General features: G+C 36.1%; 1 protein-coding gene across 3 annotated transcripts in view; it reads left to right on the top strand.

Moving 5' to 3' along the window:
* PPP2R5A (protein phosphatase 2 regulatory subunit B'alpha) overlaps nt 1–13,221 on the top strand; it is an 84,635-nt gene that overhangs the window by 38,301 nt on the left and 33,113 nt on the right. For all 3 annotated transcript variants that reach the window (XM_069108757.1, XM_069108755.1, XM_069108756.1), the window contains exon 2: nt 10,595–10,791. In XM_069108757.1, coding sequence (XP_068964858.1) covers nt 10,666–10,791 — 126 coding nt within the window. In that variant the 5' untranslated portion in view covers nt 10,595–10,665. The remainder of the gene's footprint in view (nt 1–10,594; nt 10,792–13,221) is intronic.

Genomic DNA, 13,221 nt, shown 5'->3' with positions numbered 1-13,221 from the left:
AAATAAAGAAACCAATTGGAAATTATCTGAATAGCAATATGTTATACTAAGTAACAAGGCAAAAGCAGTTGGATTTTTTTTTTTTTAAGTACTGTAACTGGTTCAGAGAAAGCAAATAAGCTTTTGGTCTGATCTGTGACCTTTAGTAAATATATAACTGAGTTTATTTCCAGCAGTATTCAGGTTTTTGTTTTTAAGAATAATTAAAAATGGGATGCATTAAGTAGCTAAGAGATTTCTTTTAGAGAAGGGAGGAATAGATGTTTTAAAGCCATTGTGTCCATGTAAAGTCTTAGGATAACTGGCACTTGTGATCATCTGCTTGTGCAGAAGAATGTTACTTCCAGTTTCCTCCTTGTCTGGAAATGGCAGTACTGCTGTGATAAATACTGCCTCACAAAACAAGAGAGAAAACTCAGAATTCTGGTCATGTGTGCCTGGAAATAGTCAGGTGAAGAGAATCCCTTTGTGACACAGTGCCTTGCACATAGTTGGGCCTTAATGAATGTTTGACTTTAATTATTGATGCATGAAAATGATGAATTCTGTCTTCTTAACAATTGAATGAATACCCAGACATATTCAGTGTTGTTTAATTAAAAAGTTTTAATAAATGACAAAGACCTAATGAATAAAAATTTAGGATCTCACTTATATGGCCCAAGATATTTGTTTCTTCTTTGAATGTACAAATTGCTTTATGATTTTAAGCAAATCACTTTTATGTCATTGATTAGCTTTTGAATTGTTCAAGGAACAATTGAAACTCCTGCCCCATGGGACTAGTATAGAATTTGTATACTGACATAATCTAGACATAATCCTTCACTACCTGTGGCCTGCGGGCTGCTTGTGGCATGCCAAAAGATTTCCTCTACATGCAAACGATATTTTCCTCTACATTTTTCACTGTCTGCCTGAAATCCTTCAGTGTGCTCCAAGTGGCCCGAGGGCCGTAAGTGGCCCACTGACTGCAGGTTGTGCAGCCCCAATCTAGAAGATTGATTCATAGAGTGTGGTTCAGGGACCTCTAAGGGACTCAGGAACTTTTTAGGGGGAAGGGGGTCTGAAATGTCAAAAATATTTTCATAATATTACTAAACCATTTTAATTTCTAATACAGCACAAATCAGTAGATACAAACCATATTTAAAAAATTCTTGGAGTGGTTGGGTTGTCAGTAATTTTAAAGAGTATAAAGGGATCCAAAAAATTTGAGAACTGCTAAAACTAGCAGTTTTGTCACTTAGAGATGTCACTCAGCAGTCTCTGCAAGTATATAACCAGAACCAAATTAAAATGTAATTGGGTAATATTTAACAAAATAAATAAAAATACAGTAGGACATAATGTTAACATGTGGTTTTCTAATTCAGTAAGCTCCTGGCAGAAATCTCTACATAAGTTTTAGTAACCCTGAGTTTAGTGGTCCATTTCTATTTGACACCTACTGGCCTAGAGTATAGAATTTCAGTAAATGTTTCTTTGGTAGCTCTAACAAAACTTAATGGTGATAAGCACTATACTTCTTTCTTCATGCCCTTTTCTATGATCCTATCAGATAATTCAAATTCAAGCTTAGTAGTAATTCTGTCAGTTGAACCTGCAGTGGTGACTAACAGTCTGGTAACTAAACTCTGTGCCCTTAACTCTATCTTTTTCAGTCTGATTTGCTAAAATTTATTCACAGTCTGTCTCTGTCTCTCTGTCATAGTCTGTCTTTCTCTTTTAGCCTACTCACTTATCTGCCTCTCTCCATCTCCAACCCTTCCATCTTCTCCCTTCCCTGCTTAATGTTGCTGAAATAAAAAAAAATTCACTTATGTATTAAAACTCATGTGGTTCTAATTCTGGTTATAGCCACTTTAAACCAGTTGTAAACTAGGTAAAGTCTGTATTTAGTCTGAAATAAGTGTAGTTTCTGGTATTACATTTTTTTCCAGTTATACAAGTGTTCACAAATATGAGGAGAATACCAAGAAATCATATAACACTTTCCCAATATTTAATCTTATATTTGGGAGAGACAAGGCTGCCTGGTTAAATAGAGAAATAACTAAAAAATGCTAAATTGTATAGCGCAGGTAGTACTGTAGAAATTCAGAGAAGGGAAAAGTCAGTGTGTACCCAAGTTAGTGGACAGTCTATGGAGGAAGTGAGAATTGAGCTGGATGTTAAAGGTTCCCATATAGGGGAATAAGAAAGCTATTTCAGGCTTTATTTTATGATTTTCTTTTAAATAATTCTTTTGTCAGAAAGTTTTTTACATTTCAAAAGATAAGTTAGCCACAGGTTATGGCATATTTTGTTGGTTTTCATAATATTCTTTGGCCCAAAATTTTTTAGAGGGAACACAACTTCATATTTATAATAAAACAATTTTTTTAAAAAAGCAGTTAAAAATTAACTTCTCAGACTTTTTAGAATCTTAAAAAAAACCCAGTGATATAACTGTACTTTAAATTAAAATTCCTCAAATATTCATCATTTCCTTTTTATTGTCTTATGGCCAAGTTCAGGTTTCTTCATATAATGATGGGCCCTTGATGAAAGTACCTATTAATTGCTCAGCTTAGCAGAGTGCCTTGTATATAGCAAGCTTCCAAATATATATTGAAAGAAGAAATGTTAACTTCTTGATGATACTAGAATTTAAGGTTGAACATGTAATTCCATTTATTAAGCACCTGCTATGTGCCAGACACTGTAATAGGAACTGGGATTACAAAGACAAAAATGACAGTCCTTGTCCTTAAGGAATTTACATTGGATCAGTAGGAAGAACATATACGTATATAGGCAAATACAAAATATGTTGCTATAAATGAGAGAGGAGAGAGAGAGAGAGAGAGAGAGAGAGAGAGAGAGAGAGAGAGAGAGAGAGAGCGAGCGAGCGCACAAGAGCGAGAGCACTTATATTTTATCCTAGGGCAAGGAGTCTTTGCCAGGACCCCTTGGCAGGCTTGTGAAGCCTACAGATTCCTCCTCAGAATAATCTGTTTAGATGCATAAGATAAAATGCATAAAATTACAAAGAAAACCAATTATGTTCAAAACAGTTACAAAAAAAAAGTTTTTTAAAGTTCACAGACTCCAAGTTGAGAACCCCTGTCCTGGAGGTGGTAGGAAATGGTAGAGCCACTTGAGCAGGGGAGTGAGGTGGTCATGTTTATTAAGCTTTAGGAATGTCAGTTTGTCAGCTGTGAGGAGGATGGGGTGGGATGGAGAGGAGACTTTGGAAGCAGCTTCTTTGAAACACCACTGAACACTGATGAAAGAGATGGGATCACTGCCTGAAGAGTAGCTAGCTGTACTTTCTTTGGCACACAGTGTCTGACAATGGCTGGATTTGTCTAACCTTCACACTCTACTGTCAGCTATGTGGTGTAGTGGATAGTATACTGGTGTCAGGAAGATCTGAGTTCAAATATTGCCTCAAATACCTGTGAGCTATGTGACCCCGGGCAAGTCACTTACCTCTTTCAACCTCAGTTTCCTCATCTGGAAATTGAGGATAATAAATGGGACCTTCATCACAGGGCCCTTATGATGATAAAATGAACATATGGAAAGTGCTTTGCAAACCTTAAAAGCACTGTAGAAATACCAGCCATTATTATTTACATCTTCATTCAGGACTTTCTTGCCAGGGTAGAGTGTGGGCATGAGTGAGCCAGCAGGTGTTAGTAATATGTTTTGCTTCCAACTAATTAGAGCAAAATCGGACAGCTTGGAAGTTGTTACTGAGAGATCATAGCACAATCCAGGGTGAAGAAAAATAAGGGGATAATAGGACAACATGAAACAAGGGGGACTGAGATTTCATATGAGGAGTCAAATTAAATACATAGAGGTGAGGTCATAGATGGAAACCAAGGTTGAATGAGAGGAGGAACAGATGGATGGATGATGTACAATGAGACTGATTCTAATCAGAGAAGTAAGGAAGGTATTCAGGTGGCTGAGCTGAGGCTAGGAACAACAGTGGGGATCTTTCTCCCAAGAGGAAGAGTTGTACCATCAGGAGTGGAATGGGCAGCTCAGGGCTGGCGTATAGGACCAGGAAAGAACAGTCCTATCTTTCCTGAAAAAAACAGTGGGACTGGCTTTGTTAGGCCAGTGTCTTCTTAGTGTCTTCTAGCATGGGAATACTTTGAGGCAGAGGCAATGCTAATATCTTCTAGAAATTTACCAGTATTGGGAAAGGCCCCTTTAGGTCTGATTCCTCCCTCAAATTGGGCATCAGGGCCCCTGACAGCAGTGGTTTATTGTTTGTTTGCTTTTTAGTGGTATGACTTCAAAGCAAGTAGCTAACTAAATGCAGTATCTGGTTAGATGTCAGAGGATCATAGTATCCAGGTCTAGATTAAATATCTAGAACACATGTTAGAAATGGGGAAAATAATATCTTCTAGAGATGATGCTTACCTTTGTCAAATGTGATAATCAGGAAGTATGATCACAAAGTGTTTTTTCACAAATACAAGGGTATTTACTTGTAGAACATCAAATATTTCTTTTATAATATAGACATAATACTGGACTTATGGTTCTATGCAAGGGTTTTGCCTTTACCAGGAGACTATGACTTCTGAATCAGGACAAAGAATTAGAACACAGATGGTTTTTCCTGATTGCCCTTATTTTTTTGCTTTATAAATCATTATCATAGGATTCTTCTAAATGGGTAACTCCTTGGATACGTTTAACTTTTTAAAGAAAAATAGAAACCCAACATATATACACTTTTTCAAGAATACATTTTTATTAGGTAAATATGAATATGCTTACACAGAAATAGCAGTATTAATCTTTACTAGTAATATATTCAGAGGCTTCAAGAATCTGTGGTTTCGCCCATGGGGATCTTTGCTTTTGAAGATCATATCCCCAATCTGTCTTACAGTTTTTGTGGGCTGTTAAGCCAAGACTGGTGGCCACTGCTGTGGTGATCAGCTTCTCCAAACTTTGTTGCTCTTCTACTACATGAACTTAAAATCTTTTCAGCTTTCTAGTATCTCCTAGACTTTGCTAACTGATGGAAGGCCTTCAGGACCTCAGGGGGACCTCTAGACTCTGCTGAAGCATCAGTGGTACTTTGATGGAGGATGAAAATAATTAAAGTCGGAGAAAATTAGCTGGATTTGTTGAGAGGTGGAGATATGGGTTTTAATAATTGAAGTTCCTAGAAAGCTGAGACCATCTTTCATTCTGGCTCACAAGGTATCATGAATGTGTAGGTGTTTAAAAAATACTTAATATTGAGAATTGTGCATAGATTTAGAGTTTTAAGGCACCTCAGAGGCCCCTTAAAGGTACTGGAAGGATTATGGAAAGGCAGGCATTCTTGGTGGAGCTATGAATTGGTATAACCATTCTGGGAAGCAGTTGGAAGTTAAATAAAGTGATTAAAATGTCCATACCTTTTGACCCCAAATTTCTGCTTCTAGGCTTGTACTCCAAGGAGGTTATTAACTAAAAGGAGAGATTCTTTATATACTACGTTATTTATAGCAGCACTTTTTGTAGTAGCTGAGAACAAAAAACAAAGTAGATTCCTATCAATTAGTGTTGTTGTTTGTCCTCTGTTTTGTTTTGGTTTTTTTTTTTTTTTTTTGCTTTTTTGGAGGGCGATTGGGGTTAAGTGACATGCTCAAGGTCACATGGCTAGTTTTTGTGTCAAGTGTCTGAGGCTGGATTTGAACTCGGGTCCTCCTGACTCCAGGGCCGGTGTTCTATTCACTGCGCCACCTAGCCGCCCCTTGTGGTTTGTTCTTGAAGAGGACCATGACATCAGGGAGGTGATACCATCTACCTTCAAAGAATAATGTCAAGAGGTGCTTACAACAGGCTCTGCTTTTATATCTCCAAATATTATATCAGTTGGGGAATCATTAAACAAATAGTGGTCTAGGACAGTAATGGTATATTACTGTGCTATAACCAACAATGAATGTGATAAATACTAGAACTATGCAGAGGCTTAGAATTCATGAATAGAGAACTAAGCAGAGCTTGGAAGGCAATATATGAGTACATAAATAGAAAAAACTGCAAGGCCATCAAAACTAAACGTAAAATTACAAAGGTTGGATTTGAACCCCAAAGAAGAGATATAAGACACACTTCTGCATTCTGTTGCAGAAATAGGGGTCCACAGATGTAGAACACTGTATTTAATGATATTTTTCTAAATGTGTTGGTTGGTTTTGCCAGATTTTTCCTTTTATTCCTATTTAAAAACAAATTCTTTGTTATAAGAGAGAAAATAGGGTGGAAAAGTAGACAATGTAAAAAAAAAGAACAAAAAGTAACAAAATCTAATTTTAAAAATAGGAACTGTCACTGTAACAGTATCTTCACATACAACAGAAATTTTCTGTACACCATTTAAAAGAATCATGTTTTATAAAGAAACAATTTAAGGACATTTAGGAAAAATCATCTATGTTCTGATACTTTGTTCAGGTCCAGGAAAGTTATGGTCTCTTGGTAATGGACAGACCTATATCTAACTTTACTTCCAGTATTATATCTATGTACTGTCTTGTAAACACATCTTGAACCTCAGAGAAGTATTCTCAGCTAGCAGTAGTTGACAGCCAGTTCCTGTTGTAGCCTTAGCAATCCTTTTGTGTTTTGACTTGCCTGTTCTCCTGAAATTCTATTCTTAAAAGTTGCCAGTGACACCCTAATCACCACATGCAATGTTCTTTTTCAGTCCTCATTCTCCCTGACTTCTTTATGGTAATGTCACTATTGACTAATGTCCATCTTTGAAAAACTCATCCTTTGGTTTCTGTGACACAGTATCTGTTCTTCCTTTCTCTGATTATTCCTTCTTTTTCTTTCTCTTTTCTGGCTCTTACTGTAGATATCACCCAAGTTTCAGCCTTGGCTTCCTGTTCCCTCTTTATTTTATCTTCACTGACTTCAGACACTGTCATACTTAGCATGATCCCTTCTCTTAAATCCCTAAATGTATACTTTGAGTCTCTCACCCTAATCTAAAGGTCATTCTTATATTTCCAACTACCTGCTAAATACTTCCACTAAGTTGTCCTGCAGTCACCTTAAAAGTGTCTAAAACTGACCTCATCATCCTGTTTCCTAAACTACCTTCATGTTCCTGAACTCATTGTTTCCATTAATGAATGCTACCACAATTCTACCAGTTACTCCTTTTTGGAATTGTGGAGTTCTCTTTGACTTTGACTTTTTTCTTTTTAAAATCCTGATATTCAGTTAGTGGCAAACTCCTTTTGATTATTGCCTAAATGTGTATGTATTTTTCAATATCTCTACCACCATCCTAGTTTAGACCCTTATCATAATATGCTTGGATAATTGCAATAACTTCCCAAGTGTTCTCTATATCTATTATCTTCTTAAATCTGATCCATTTTGTATACTTATTGAACATCTGAACGACTGTCTTCATTGTCTTCCTCGTTACCCACAGGTGGAAGTCCAAACTCCTTACTTAGCCAAATGTTAAGACTCTCCACAAATCATATTCCTGTCTTTCTCCCATGTAAACCTTCAGTTCTAGCCAGACTATTCTACTTATCATGCCCTAACCATTCTCATGCTTTATACCTCTGCCCATGCTTTTTCCCTTCCTAGAATACCTTCTTTGCCTATCAGAATTTTAACCATTTTACTTAATCTTATTTTTAATTTATATCATTTATCATATTATTAAAATATTATTTAGTTTAATTTTTAATCTTAATCATTTTTTAAAAGCCCAGCTCAAATTCTACTTTTGTGAAGGCTTCATTTTTTCAGTCAGAAGTGGTATCTCCTTCTAAAGTCCTATCATACTAACTTGTTTAGCACTAATAATTTACTATACGAATCTTTTCCCATATGTGTACCCCCTCATCTAGCTTTTAAGTCTTAAGAACAGGGACCGCAACTCTTACCACTTTCCCTCAGTGTCTAGCATTATAGCTTGAATATCTTGGTATTTAATAAACATCTGTTTAACTTATACGATGGGACACAGGAAAAGGTGCTGCATTTTGGTAGTATGAGAGTTGGTAGCCTTTCAGAGGTGACTGCAAAATCTTTATTCACTACAGTTTCAAGTCATAGTTAACAATAGCCCCTTCCAAAATCATTGTAGATTGGAAAACTTCCATTTCAGCCTAGGTCCAATGATGTTGAAGTAATTTTATTATAGGTGTGCTTTATTTTTCAGGAGAAGACACATAGACTTGTATAATGGAGATAAGACCCTCTGTGACACTTAATTCCTACTATTGTAGAGGAGGATATATAAAAAGAATTTGGATCTTTTAAGGGAACCTGTGTGTTGGAATGTAAAAAAAGGGATGAAAAAGCTATGCAAAAGAAGTACCTGAATAAGGAAGTTGACCCCAGAGACTTAAGGAAGGAAACTGCACAGGAAACTATCTGTCCTGAGATATTCAGATTTATGGCTTCTGCTCTCCCTTTTGAACTCTACCACGGCTTCCACAAATATCTCAATTTGTAATAGTTATTTTTAAAACATTCACTGTGTAAAATGCAGTGGTGCTAAGTGCTGGAGACAGAAAGATGAAAATATATTCCCCATTCTAAAGTAGTTATAGTATGGGAAATAAGAAACCAAAAAATATAATTCAAATTAAAATCGTATAAATATAAACAAAAGGGAAACAGAATACTGTGAGAGGAGGGGAGAGAGATCATGTGAGAGAGTGGTAGGTGAATTGTGGCACCTGTATTGAACCCTGACGGAAAAGAAGAAAGGTCTTCTTCCATCAAAGATAGGAATAGAAAGAGTCTATTCTAGACAAAGCACTTAACAAAATCTGACATTATACCATTATGGACAAAATGGAGATATATGGGCTGGATAATACTAGAGTTAAAGTGGGTTCAGAGCTAGTTGAATGACCAGCCCAAAGGAATGATTAATGTTAATTGAGCTGAGCTCCTTTGATAGAATGTGCTAGGGTTCTGCTCAATATTTTTAAATAATTGAATGAAGATATAGATAGGATAAAATTTGAAGATGATAAGAAACTTGAAGGGGGTGGCTAATACATTGAACAATCTATTTAAGATCTGAAAAGGCCTGTGTAGTCTAGAGCAATGGGCTAAATGCAAGAAGATGAAATTTTTAAAAGGAGAAATGTAAAATTTTCTGCATGATTGTTTTTTGGACCCAAATACAGGATGTGAGAATGTTGCTAGGCAACCATTCATGGGCAAAATATATTTGGATTTTAATGGACTACAATCTCAATATGAGTCATCAGTGTGACACAGCAACTAAAATAGTAATGCCATCTTTGTCTTCATTAAGAGAAGTGAGGCATTATAATATCTAGAATGAGGGAGGTGAGTCCCACTATACCCTGCCCTGGTCAGCACCACATATTATACTGAAGTTCTAGATACCATATTTTAGTAGGGACCTTGATAAATTGGAGTGCATCCAGAGGAAGATAGCAAGGTTGGTGAGGGAACTGGAGACCATGCCATATAAGGTTCCACTGAAGGAATTGGAGATGCTTATCTCAGAGAAGAGGAGACCTCTAGGGAACATGGTGGTTATATTCAACTATTTGAAAGGCTAACATGTAGAAGAACAGATTCATTTGACTTCATGCCAGTGGGTGCAGCTTGGACTGAGAGTTGGAACTTTGAGAAGTACAGAGTTAGACTTGATGTAAAGAAAAAACTTCTCAGCCAGTAGGGTTATTCAAAAGTGAAAGCTAAATAGCCATTTGTTGGGAATTTTGTAAAGTAGATTCTTGTTGAAGAATGCACTAACTTAAGTGAAATTGTAGGTCCTTTTTAAGGCTTGTGTTGAATCAAGAAAGGATACTTGTGGTGTGGTAGAGATCACTACCGCTACTGTGGTAGAGTCAGAAGACCAGATTTTGAGTCTAGCTTTGCCATCCACAGGCTTGTAAGGAGGTACTCCATTTCATCCCTTTGGGCTTCATTTTCTTCATCTATAAAGTGGAAGGGTTGAATTGGATTATTTCTAGGATTATTTTTAGTTTAAATAGTCTATGATTCTGAGTACAAGACATGATCCCTAGCCTCGAACTTACAAATAAGACATAAGAAAGTTAAATAATAAATTAAAAAAATTTGGTCTGTTAAAAGCAACAGACCTCTTTTGCTAACTTAATTTTTTTATGCAGGGCTAGAAAAATTGTTCTCTTTGTAGGAAGACAATGTGAAAATAGTACCTTTTAAATCTCTTTAATGGTTCTGAATAGTCTATAATTGGTTTACTTGTGCTCTGGAGATGGCCAACAATTAAATAAACAGGTCCCTTGAAAAAACTTTAGCCACTGAGCTGATTATTTTAAGTCCTTATTAGGTGTGAAGTTCAGAATTAAAATTCCATTTTCACTGAAATATGAGAAAGACTTTGATTTATAGTCATGCTATTATTTGTCTCAGTAAATTTTTTTTGTGATGATAAAATTTCCTTCATATATTCTACTAGAAATGTGGTTTGGGGTTCAGGTTTTCCTTTCCACACTTCTAAATAATTTTCTTTAAATATTTTAATTTTTGAATAGATAGGTAACACCCATGTTTTTCTATATTTTGTTTATAGATGCCTCTTCAAACGAACAACAAGACCTTTTCTGTCAGAAGTTGGAGCAGTGTTGCATACTATTTGATTTCATGGACTCTGTTGCAGACTTGAAAAGCAAAGAAATTAAAAGGGCAACACTGAATGAACTGATTGAGTATGTTTCGACAAATCGTGGTGTGCTTGTTGAATCAACGTATTCTGATATAGTGAAAATGGTAAGCTTCTAGATTTATGTTCCTTTAGATTTACCCCTGTGTAAAATTAGGTATGACTATATAACTGTCCAAAGTGATGAAATTGCCTTTTTTAAAAAGCAAATATCTCAGAATTTATATATCCAAACAGTCACCTTGGAAGCTGGCTATAGCTACAGAAGAAAACAGAAGGAAGACCAGAAAGAATCACAGACAAGTAGGATAACTTTGAAAGTTACATATTGACTTTATTTTAACAATTATTTATTTTTATTTTTTTAAAGCAATCAGGGTTAAGTAACTTGCTCAAGGTTACAGGGCCAGTTAGTTCTGGGTGTGGTCCTAAGTATCTGAGCCCGGATTTGATCCCCAGGTCATCCTGACACTGCAGCCGGTGCTCTTACTTGCTGTGCTACCTGGCCACCCCCTATTTTAACAATTATTAAGAAAAGCAAATTGTACATAATAGAGATATAGTTTAGCATACAATCCTCTTTTTTCATCTGCTATGTATATGGAAATACTAATTATAATTTTAAAATTAATTTAAAATTTTAAAACTAAATTTTTAAAAAAGCATTTGAAGATGAGTTAGTCAGTTAACTTCATTTGTTAGGCATGTTATACTTCCATTTATCAGATAAAAGAAGAGGGGCTCAATTCATAATTTATTTGTGAAATATAAGATTTTCTTTTTATCACTGGAATTTAGCTAAAACTTTGGCAGGAACATTTTGTTTATAGGTGCTTAGGCCAAAAGTTTAAAAAGAGACTCTCCTCAGTGTCCAATTCAGTAAGCATTTATCAAGCTTACTATGTATTTTCCTTCACATATTTTCATATTCCATTCAATCTGACCAGCTGGTTGTTCCTCTATTCCATCCCCTCCTTGGGCCTTCATACCTCTGCATCCAGATGATCGTCCATATCTAGACCGCCCTCATCTAGACTTCCCTTCCTCCTTATCTATACTTCATGGAATCCTTAGGTTTTTTTTTTTTTCAAATCACTACTCAGCTGCCAGCTTCTTTAGAACACCTTTGCTATTACTCTTATTTGTTGGTGCTTTCTTTCTTGAAATTATTTTGTTTTAACTTTTTATGTATTTTGTATGCACTCATATTTTTGTATAGATTATATCTCCCCCATCTCATCAGTACAATGTAAATATCTTGATCCCAGAGTCTGTTTTCTTTGGTCTCTGTGTAAAGAATCTTTGCACTCACTTAGTGTGTTTTTGAATATTTGTTGAAATGAGCTGAAGTTACAAAGATTGAATAAGACTTGATCTTTGGCCTCCAGAAGCGTCAGACACTGAAGAAAGGGATAAAAATGACAAATCAAAGTGTAGGTAACAGTTATAGTGGATGAAGATCTGCTTGTTGTTTGGAATTAAAAAAAAAAAAAAGGACCTGGGTTCAACCTGCCTCCCACACATCTGAGCTGAGTGGCCATTCATAGTTCAAGTCAGGCCCCTGGCTGGCCAGCCCATGACACATCTGAGCTAAGTGACCACAGGCAAGTGTTGTGTAATCTCTGAGGGTCCCCAGGCAACTACATCTTTAGGACCAATTAAATTGTGGGTCCAACTAGAAAAAAGCTACTGTGAGGTCTCACTGAATATTTTAAAATTTGAAAGATCTAGTCCAGTTCTTTCATTTGACAATTGATGAAACTCGGACCCAGACAAGGAAGGAAAGAAAATCATTACAGAAGTATGAAACTTCAAAAATTAAGCTTTGGATTTTGTGAAGAAACCATTTTACTGCTTTTACCAGAGGTACTGAAGTTAATATATCCAGATTTAAGTGATGCCTGTTTGTCCATGTGGATTAGTTTTTTTGTTGGCCTCTGAGGCCAATATTAGCAGGTAAAGAAGATCGCTTCCTAACCACTGGAGCCCCACACTCAGATTCCCCTGTCTTTTGGTCTTCATGCAAAGACCTAATGACCTCCTGAGTATGTGTAGAGGGGAATTCTTGTTCAGGTACTGTTTGGATTATGTGACTTCTAAGTTCCCTTCCAACTCTAAGACTCTGTGCTTCTCTGAAGTTGTTTATTCTAAATAGTATCAAAAGGTAGAAGGCATGAACCAAGACATTTGAAAACATGCAACTGGAAATGTCAAATTCACAAATTGGATCACTGCTTGCTTTATTAAATGAGTAAAGTCAGTAAAATAAGGTTTTGCTTCTGTTGTTATTGAGCATTTTATACTGTTAATTACTAGTAAAATAGATGTGCTTTTTAATCCTGCATTCAAATAAACAAAAATATTACCTAAATGTAGCTGATGGGAGGTATCTGGGCCCCTAAAAGGAATGGTCCTTAAACTTTCCCACAGATTTCAGAAAACCAATCCCTGGTGTTGAATTGGGGCATCTGGCCCACCCCAGTCACCTTGATTACAGTTTACTTGATACTCCTTAATCCCACCAAGGCCCCTTTCTC

This window comes from Petaurus breviceps, unplaced genomic scaffold (assembly GCF_028583685.1).
Source record: "Petaurus breviceps papuanus isolate PSGF00001 unplaced genomic scaffold, PetGlider_PUasm1.0 90434, whole genome shotgun sequence".
Classification (NCBI taxonomy): domain Eukaryota; kingdom Metazoa; phylum Chordata; class Mammalia; order Diprotodontia; family Petauridae; genus Petaurus; species Petaurus breviceps.
Note: the sequence above shows the minus strand (reverse complement) of the source record. Positions and strands in the feature narration are given on the sequence as shown.